We start from the raw sequence: 10591 nt of genomic DNA on the forward strand, positions 1-10591 counted from the left end.
CCCACTGTATGGAGTGCCTCCTTGCCCCAGCCATGAACCCTCTCCTGGACCCATCTCATATTCCCCACTATGAAATCAGACCTTGCAGAGCAAGGAGCGCAAGTCAATGGTCAGGAACAATCTAACTGTCTGTCACCATGGTATGCCACTGCCAAGCGGAGCTAAAGAAGTGTGCAGCACAGTATACTGAGTGTGTGTTTTCTTTGTATCTGTGTCTGTATCTGCTCTAAGTGTCTGCTGGCATGTGCATGTGTGCGTGCTCATGTGTTAGAAGGAACAACACTCTTTGTTGTAAAGTATCATAATGCATTTCCTCGTATCTTTAGAGGTAGATGAAGGGAGAAAAGAAGAGGCCAGACTTAAATATCAGGGAAGGAAGCCAAGGTGCTCACCTGCGAGGCCTTTTCCCTTCTTGTGCGCGAGTCTGTGCGCAGTTGGCACGCTGTACATGGTTGCCAGCAGCAGTGGGTGGGATGAGAAAAATAATCAAACCGTGATCATACGGTCACAGCAGGTAGCAATAACCTCATTATTATTCTGACGGTAGCCAAACAGTTTCCTGTCAACAGTTCGGTTATTTATTGCACACTCCATGCCAACCACAGGCCAAAACCCTCTGTCTTTTAACCGCTATAATTGGCTTCATGCTGTTGCAGCGCCAAGACAGATGCACACGCTTTGCTGAAGATAGTCCTTTGGCCATTTGCAGCACATGGTTAAAGTCTGGGGGTATACTATTAGCACAGATGCCCAGGGAAGGGCCTATACAGCTTTACAACACACATTTTATGCTTAATTCAGACAATGGATTTCTACCTACATTGGTAATCATCCCTGAAACAAATAGTGGCGATCCTATAGTCTGTTTGGGCCCTGGGCAAAAATTCCCAGCGCGCCCGCCAACCAGCCATCATCACCATTATGTTATAAATAATTTCACAGCATTGATAAATGTGTGAAAACTAAACTTTTTAAAATTTCAGATGTTTTTTTTAAAAAAAAACAAAAAACAAAACAGAACAATAACTGCAACTAGTACTACTTTTGGGCCTTGACTCGAGCAAATGCTGCCACTAAACACAAAATTTATGAAAGAAGACAACATTTTATTGACGGTAAACATGCCAAATTTTTACAAATACTGTAAAGGGTAACCAATAAATGCTACTTCTTTGTCATTCGTGGAGAAAGCCCCAGACTCCCTTATAAACTACTCAATTTCAAGACATTAGGAGAGACTTTATAAGCTTTGTGAAACGCTGTTCTCAACACATTTTTAAATATTTGAGCCTATTAGTTAATTCGGCTAATGTTATTCATGAAGATATTTCTTTTTCTGTGTATAAAACATTGTATCTGTTTGTTCCAGTGATGTAGGTGCATATTTGCGTATAGTGAGAAACGATCAGAAGTCATAAACATCTTTTCAACACCTTGCGAGACTCAGTTCAAGCCATTAAATTCAATATACTATAGTAACTGTGGGGGCCGTGGAATGCCGGTCAGTGTGGGATCACTGCCCAGTGTGACACATTGAGCTGAGACTGATAATTGATCACCTCCTCACCACTCGATGACAGGAGCTTTCTGGCCACTAAAATGTGCTAAACTGACACTTTGTGGCAGTTTGGCAATCTCAGATGTTTCGAGGCCACTTCCCCCAATTGACCCCACAGTGGAAGTTCCTACGGTGGAGGTCAAATGTGGGTAAACTGAGCTGCTAACGAAGGGACCAGCAAGCCAGAGTCACCCCATACTGACCCAAATGACACTAGACATTGCTGAAATAATGCTAACACTGATCATGTGCTTTATGTGTGAGAAGACGTAAAATAAAATAAAATAAAATAGAATAAAATAAAATAAAATAAAATAAAATAAAATAAAATAAAATAAAATAAAATAAAATAAACAAAATAGGGCAGGTTTGAAAATTGTTGATAATTTATTGACACTTAAGCAAAATACAGTCAGGACATGAAGCAAGAGCTGCAGACAAACTTACGTGTATCATGAATGAATTGTGTAAGATTTTCTGAGTGGAAACTGAAATCACAGTTAAAGTGGAGCTTTCATTTAATAATAGCAAGCATTAGGTTGCAGTATTTGCAATGATTCGCTGCCAAAATGGAACAAAAAGATCAAAATTCAAATGCTGGATTCTCTCTGTCTTCCCATCCTGGCGCATCAGACATGAGTGGATTTCCTGCAAAGATCAGACATAAGGATCAAGGATATGCTGTGAGTACTATAACAACATGTACAGTAACATCACAGCAGTGCTCACCTTTTTTCTTAAATCTTGTCATAATCAACAACAACAGTCCTATCAGGACAAGTGGAACGACAACAGCGGCTGCTCCCACACCTGTATACATCAGCATGGCAGTCCCCACCGGCATACCTTCCACTGCAACAAGATCCTCAATCAGCATCCTAACTTTTTAATTAAGATTATGAGCATGGTAATCAGCATGTCAGTCAGCATGCCGACAAAAATCAATTTACCCGTGCAGCTAGGCAAACTGTCATTCCAAATCCCAGTGGAGGAGCAGGACAGCACCTCTGTACCACTCAGGGAGTATCCCTCTCTACAGGTGAAAAGACACTGGGAGCCAAAGCTGAAGTTACCCAGAGGATGGGAGCAGTTCATGGACTGGGGTAAAGACAAGGCACGAATGGCCTTGCACTGTACGGCTGAGATTTGGAAAGGACAGAAGATCGGCTGTTAGAATACCAGAAGAACAAGATAAAAAGTTAAAGGTAAAGCTGGCAGTCTGAGCACTCACGCTGGCAGGTTGGCAGATCCTGACTCCAGTGGCCTGAGTTGTTGCATGTCATAGATGATGCTCCTCTCAGCCAGAAACCATCACTACATTCAAAGTCACAGTGGGAGCTATAGCTGAAAGGGGAGTGTGGATGGCTGCAGTTCATCCTCCCATGCTGTGGAGCATTGGCCAGTAGGGGGCATGGTTGTGCTGTGGACAAGCAAAAATATGATCATCAGCTTCAGAAAAAAACAAGATCCTCATTTACAGAAACAAAGTGGGACAAAGGTTATTTTCTCAAGACATAACCATTGATACTTAGAGACTTGAGACTTAAGAGGTTCACATGGTAAAGAATTAAGACGTCTAAACCATTAAATCAAGAGCTCTTATATGGATTATTACGATATACAAAGATGTATACTTTACCAAAGCAACGTGGGATGTCTGTGCTCCATGTGCCCAGAGAGGTGCACTCGGTGTTAGCCGTCCCATTCAGGACAAAACCGTCCTCACAAGTTGACGTGCACTGAGAACCAAAACTGAACTCTTGATGAGGGTCAGAGCAGATTAAGGAGCCATGAGAGTGAGAGATCAGAGTGGGACATCTCTTAGCTGGAGGGGAACAAGGAGAAAGAGAAACCAATATATTTAAAGGAGACATATGCTCATTTTCAGGTTCATAATTTTAATTTGGGTTACTACCAGAATAGGTTAACATGCTTTAAGGCTCAAAAAACACATCAGTTTTCTCATACTTTCCAGTGCTGCAGCACTGTATTGCCCCTTTGTCTGAAATGCTCTGGTTTAGCTCCTGTCTCTTTAAGGCCCCCCATGTCTCCTCTGATTGGTAAGATCACACACGCCGGGCCCAGCAACATTTACAACAACAGAGCAGCTGTGCTAAATCAATTCTTACATGCCAAACTAGCTGCTAGGCATTAAATTATGTAAATGTGTGACATAGTGATGTAGTGTGATGTCACAAAGTCACAGTATTAAAGGCGGGACTACTGACGAGGCGTTTCGGGGGCAGTGTTTTCTGTGGGAGAGAGGAGCTTCTGTTGGTGCCAACTTTGACCTTTTTAACTTTCAAGATCTTTTACATGCACAAGAACTGATATAAAACACTGAGGGAACGGAAAAACAAGGAAAAAGCATAATAGTTCTCCTTTAGGTACTTTACATGGTGACAATGTACAAGTCAAGCCACCTAAACTATTAAACTAAGAGGTCCTCTCGTAACATAACACAGGGATTTATACTTTTTTCTTTTCTTTCTATTTTTTTTACTCTGTGGTCATACCTTGGCAGTTGGGAAGAGCATGAGTCCAGTTGCCCTGTGAAGAACATTTCGTCATGATTGAGCCAATCAGATCAAAACCCTCTTCACATTGTACGGTGCATGTTGAGCCATAGCTGTACGCTCCCAGAGGGTCGTGGCATTGCAGTGAGGCATGAGGGGGGGCCTTTAGACTCTCGCACTGTACCACTGGAGAAGAAGAAACGCATACACAGATTTGTGAATTTTCAGGTAGCTTGTGTTGTTTTCAGGGAGACCTGATAGAAAATCTGTGACCCACCTGTGCATGTAGGCGTAGGTTTACTCCATTGCTTTGAGGCCAGACATGTGAGTGTGTTGTCCCCAGTCAGGTTGTATCCTTCCTGGCAGGTGAAGTTACACCTTGAGCCAAAGGAAAAAGGCTCCAGAGCGTCTACACATGTCATGTTGCCCGTGTCAGGAAACAAAATGGGGGAGCACTTCTTCACTGTGGTGGAACATACAGTAGATAGCAATCAAAAAAAGTCCACTTTACAAAATATGTTAGCTTTTATCGACTGTGTATTATGACTCCACTTTCATAAACATAGCATGAGCATGAGATGGGGGTATGAATAAGCATGCTGACATGATTTACAGTCAAGGGAAACAGCAGTTGCCTTCACATTAAATGACAATGTTATTTTGCCTCAGCAAGCACAATTGAGTGTGAAGTGACCTAAATCTGATCTGAATGGCCTTGCACTGTACGGCTGAGATTTGGAAAGGACAGAAGATCGGCTGTTAGAATACCAGAAGAACAAGATAAAAAGTTTAAGGTAAAGCTGGCACTCTGAGCACTCACGCTGGCAGGTTGGTAGATCCTGACTCCAGTGGCCTGAGTTGTTGCATGTCATAGATGATGCTCCTCTCAGCCAGAAACCATCACTACATTCAAAGTCACAGTGGGAGCTATAGCTGAAAGGGGAGTGTGGATGGCTGCAGTTCATCCTCCCATGCTGTGGAGCATTGGCCAGTAGGTGGCATGGTTGTGCTGTGGACAAGCAACAATATGATCATCAGCTTCAGGAAAAAACAAGATCCTCATTTACTGAAACAAAGTGGGACAAAGGGTTATTTTCTCAAGACATAACCATTGATAAAGACATGTCAAGTGTACAGTAATGTGCACCTGGCAGGGGGGAACATAAGCAAAGTGTAGCTTTCATATTATGATTTATTACCCAGACATCGGGGTATATCTGTGCTCCATGTGCCCAGAGAGGTGCACTCTGTGGCAGCTGTCCCATTCAGGACAAAACCCTCCTGACAGGTTGATGTGCACCGAGAACCAAAACTGAACTCTTCATTGGGATCAGAGCAGATTAAAAACCCATGAGAAGGAGAGTTCAGAGTGGGACATCTCTTAGCTGGAAAGGGAACACAGAGAGGGAACAACTGAACATGTTTTTACAACATCATGCGTTAAAATGATAGCAGAATGAAATTGCAACAACATATTATGATAAAGATATCTTTTTTTTTTTTTTACCCAAGCAATGTGCTATATCTGCACTCCACATGCCCAGGGAGTTGCACTCAGTGCTGGCAGTCCCATTCAGCAGAATAAAGCCCTCGTCACAGGCTACTGTGCACCGAGAACCGAAACTGAAGGGAACATTCGGGTCATGACAGGATACGGAGCCGTGAGGAGGATTTATTGGATTACACCTCTTAGCTTGAAGAAACAGAAACCAGGGAGAGACCACTTACAAACACATTAGACATACAAAATAGTAAAACTATAAGTTAAATGAGTGATGAGAACAGACTATGTTTTACTTATACTTCAGCACTTAGTCATCTGTGGTCATACCTTGGCAACTGGGAAGAGCATGAGTCCAGTTGCCCTGTGAAGCACATTTCGTCATGTTTCTGCCAATCAGATCAAAACCCTCTTCACATTGTACGGTGCATATTGAGCCATAGCTGTACGCTCCCAGAGGGTCGTGGCATTGCAGTGAGGCATGAGAGGGAGCCTTTAGACTGTCGCACTGTACCACTGGAGAAGAAGAAACACATTTGTGTATTTTCAGGTAGCTTGTGTTGTTTTCAGGGAGACCTGATAGAAAATCTGTGACCCACCTGTGCATGTAGGCGTAGGTTTACTCCATTGCTTTGAGGCCAGACATGTAAGTGTGTTGTCCCCAGTCAGGTTGTATCCTTCCTGGCAGGTGAAGTCACACCATGAGCCAAAGGAAAAAGGCTCCAGAGCGTCTACACATGTCATGTTGCCCGTGTTGGGAAACAAAATGGGGGAGCACTTCTTCACTGTGGTGGAACATACAGTAGATAGCAATCAAAAAAAGTCCACTTTACAAAATATGTTAGCTTTTATCGACTGTGTATTATGACTCCACTTTCATAAACATAGCATGAGCATGAGATGGGGGTATGAATGAGCATGCTGACATGATTTACAGTCAAGGGAAACAGCAGTTGCCTTCACATTAAATGACAATGTTATTTTGCCACAGCAAGCACAATTGAGTGTGAAGTGACCTAAATCTGATCTGTGATAATGTCTGGACAGGATGTGACTACACACTGAAGCCAGCTAAATATTAGTAAAAGGTGCCCGTCAATGTAATAACAGGGGTCAAGTATCACAATAAAAGGTATATATGAGAAGTGAGAGTGTTTCAGGGAGCTTGTTCAGATAAAAACACATTTTTGACAAGGTTAAGCTAATGATATAGTTTAAAGATACACTCCAGACATATTTTATGATGTATATACAACACTCTAACTAATAGATTTTCCACAAAAGTTATACCATCTTGTTAAACTCCAGATTAGATTGTTGTGCTAATCTTCTTCATTTCACAAATTTAAAGGTGCAATATGTAAGAATTGGTAACCTGTCAAATTCATACTTAAAACCAATAGAGGGCAGCATATCACCAGAGTAACCGCTAATTGCTGCTAACTGTAGCTTCCCTTAGCTAGTTAGCTCTGTCAGCCATGCAGCTAGCAGCTTAGACTTGGAACTCGGGGTCCAGGGGACTGTTGGTTGGACCGGGATGTACAGGGCTCTCTGGGTAGCATGCTAACTTAAGTGTATATTATCGGCAAAACAAAAGCTGAACTCAAGATGTCTCCTACATTACTGTAAAGTCCATTGTCAGTGTATGTATGTGCATGGGAGGCTTCAAGTTCCCACATCACACCTGTGCTATTTGACTCAGATCGACCTCCAAACTACTGTATTTGCGATGTCACAAATAATGCCTGTAGTCCCGGCATGTGTGACATGGTGATGAAGTGTGATGTGATGAAGTCACGAAATTAAAGGTGGGACTACTGATGAGGCGTTTCTGACACTTGTGTTTTCGTGGGAGAAAGGGGCTCCCATTGGCATGGACTTTGGACTTTTTACTTTTAAGACCTTTTACATACACAAAAACATATATAACACACTGATATATATATATTTAAACTGGAGTGGGACTTTAAAGCATGATTCGGTCTACTTTACCTTTGCATGCTGGGACACTGGCTGTCCATTGGCCGGTGTGGTCACAACGTATCTGCTTATGTCCACTGGGCTCATAGCCTTCATCACACTGGACCTCGCAGGTTGAGTTATAGCTATAAGGTGCAATAGGGTGGCTGCAGTTCATACTTCCTGCATCGATGTTGGTGTGGTTCAGAGCTGGACACTGTTCAGCTAAGATAGGCAGTGAGAAATATTTTGAATTGTAATTTTGACATGTGAAATAACAATTGTTGGAACATTATCGATACCCAGTTGGATTACCTTGACACAGAGGAAAAGGGTGGCTCCAATGTCCACTGGCTTGGCAAAACAGTTGGGACACACCTACCAACTGAAAACCGCGTTCACAATTATAAAGGCAGGAAGAGTTGAAACGATTGGGCCCGTAGGGATGGAAACAGTAGTGAGAACCTTGTTCTGGATCCAGCAAAGGTTCGCATGTGATTGCTGAAGAGAAAGACAAACAAAACGAGATTATTTATCCCCTCCGGAAAGAGGTTATGGTTAGTTTAAATATAACAATGTTTGCTCACCCTCTTCACAGCGTGACCCCAGGAAACCAGGATGGCACTGGCAGGTATAGTTCCCTATGGTCTCCACACAGTCTGCATGGGCACTGCAGGAATCCTGTGTACAAGAGGCTTCATACACAGAGAGGTCTCACATATTGTAAAGCATCTACAGGAGTCAGTAAATGTCAAACAAAAAAAGAGGATTTTACCACTGTAGCAGACGGTTCCCTTCTTCTTGCGACAGTTCTCGTTGTTCCACTTGGCTGTGTCTTTGTCCCTCTTAATGTAAATCTCGACACAGTCCTGACCCGCTATGTTATCTGGTTCGTCTGGTGCCCAGTTCTGAGCCTCTTCGGGCAGCTTCTCATGGGTTCCATCCCAGAACCACCCTCCATCCACCTTGCGAATGCCTATCCAGTAATATTTTGGGTGAAATGGAAGCAGATTGTTGATGAAGTCACTCTCCTCCTGGTTCTGGATGGCCACCATGCCTGTGAAGTGCTGCTGGCACCACTGGCTGGCCTCAAGCCATCTACGGTTCGGACTGGTGCTGTAGTTGTAGGTCCATGCCTGCGCTCCTCCTCTGCTGCTCAGGTCTAAGATTAGGGATATGGACGATTAGACAAAATTGAACTGACGCAAGAAAAAAAGGTGTTTGAAAGAGTTTTGTGCAGACCTACCCTGGGCAAATACAATTAATGCAGCTATCAGCACCCTGTGACGCAGCCTTCGTCTAGTATCAACTGATTCTTCAAACATCTGAAATAAACAGAGAATTTTGTTTTCATAATTGCACATGAGTTTTGTATGAATGTACAACACCTGCAGGTCTTACCATTTGATTTGTCTTCAGTCGCTCATCCTTGTCGATGCATTCACTCCTCTTTGCTGACGATGGATGGCAAAACAGCACTAATTGTCCTCCAGGGAATGAGTCAATGACCAATTTTGTAATATCTCTTTTGCCATAACTTCCTCTCAGGAAAGGCACAACTCAACCACCCATAACACCCTGGGAACACTCACACAGACACATATGCACACACACACACATGCAGCCGCTCACGAGCACTCATAAAAACTCCTTACTCACTGCAATTTATTTTATTTTATTAAATGTATCATTAACAAACATACCACAGAATAGCAACTCTACCTAATGTTATCAAGTAAATGTTTTGAGTCTACATTATGCATAACCTGATAATGAACCATTACACATATACACACATTTAATATTCATGCATTATTCCCAAATTAAAGGTACAATATGCAAGAACTGGCCATTTGTCAACTTCATACTCCAAAAAAAAAAAGATAGCATATCACAAGAGTAACCGCGAACTACTGTTAACTGTAGCTGCTGACTGTTACTTAGCTCATTTAGCAATGCAGCTAGCGATCTGGGCTGTGAGCTTAAAAACAACGGGGGAGTGTTGGTGTTGTTTACACAGCAAGCAAAGGAGCTTTGGACCGCCAGGAGGACAGGAGTTTAGCTGGTTAGCATGCTAACTTCAGTAGATGCGACACAATATGTAGATCTCTTTGACATAACATGAAAACTGTTCTTTCATCACATTCTGGGGATTATTTTAATGATTTTTTTTGAGTGTTTTCAACTAAAATCCTTACATATTGCACCTTTAATCCCTAACATGCAGTATATTAGACAAAAAGTGTAGCTAAATGATTATTTTGGCATACAGTCTTTACAGCCGGTGACTCTTTAGGTTTATTTATTGAGAATATACTAAGATTGATAGATTGAATAGAATAAATGAGGTTCCAGCCATCCTTCATTCCTGCACCTCACTGGCTGTGACTTCTTCAGGCTCCCTATGAAAGACAAGCAGATTGACATTAAAGGGGCAATTAAAGAATTATTTACCAGACTGAAACACAGTCACAGTGAGATATTTATACATTTTAAAGGTGCACTGTTTACTTTTTAATAACAATTATGGTTGTATAATCCTATATTTTTGAACCCTAGGCTCTTTATGTTCTCATTCCACCATAATTCAAAATACAAGCCTGTTTTGTTTTAATGTTTACAAATTAAAGTACATGTAAAACTCATGTTATATCATGCAAACTGCTATTCCTTGTATAAAGGGCTCTGTCTCTGTTTATAAAATAGTATAGCGCACCTTTAAGTAACTGAAGCAATACCTTTTAAAGAGCATTATGTTTTGAGTAAATTAACTTTTCAAATCTCGAAAGTGCATAAATGGGTGAGGCTGCTCTGGGCGAGAGCATTTCAACACTGACCTTCCTTGGGCAAGTTTCTTTCCTGTGAGAAATTAACAGAAAAAAGGCCACTATTGAGGTCTGTTGAAACAACACTGTCTTGCATCACTTTTTCTATGAAACGTAATTGAGAAACACTGACTTTTTCTGCGTTTCATCCAGCAGCAACAGATGCAGCAGAAGGCAGAGAGGGCTCCACACCCAGCTACAGCCAACAGAGCCTGTTTATAGCCTGAGAAAA

At 42.1% G+C, this 10591-nt stretch overlaps 1 protein-coding gene across 1 annotated transcript; it reads right to left on the reverse strand.

Moving 5' to 3' along the window:
- Positions 1-1922: 1922 nt before the first annotated feature.
- On the reverse strand, positions 1923-9035 carry selp (selectin P). The gene is made up of 18 exons (XM_073476311.1): positions 8936-9035; positions 8781-8859; positions 8310-8696; positions 8122-8229; positions 7850-8035; positions 7568-7759; positions 6175-6360; positions 5906-6091; positions 5582-5767; positions 5274-5459; positions 4895-5083; positions 4352-4537; positions 4075-4260; positions 3198-3383; positions 2790-2978; positions 2509-2697; positions 2288-2410; positions 1923-2206 (listed from the first exon to the last, which is right to left on the reverse strand). The coding sequence occupies exons 1-18, from the start codon at positions 8936-8938 to the stop codon at positions 2142-2144; spliced, it is 3012 nt and encodes a 1003-aa protein (XP_073332412.1). The 5' UTR covers positions 8939-9035; the 3' UTR covers positions 1923-2141.
- Between the last annotated feature and the right edge of the window lie 1556 nt (positions 9036-10591).

The sequence above is a fragment of the Pagrus major genome, chromosome 11 (genome assembly GCF_040436345.1).
Source record: "Pagrus major chromosome 11, Pma_NU_1.0".
Lineage (NCBI taxonomy): Eukaryota > Metazoa > Chordata > Actinopteri > Spariformes > Sparidae > Pagrus > Pagrus major.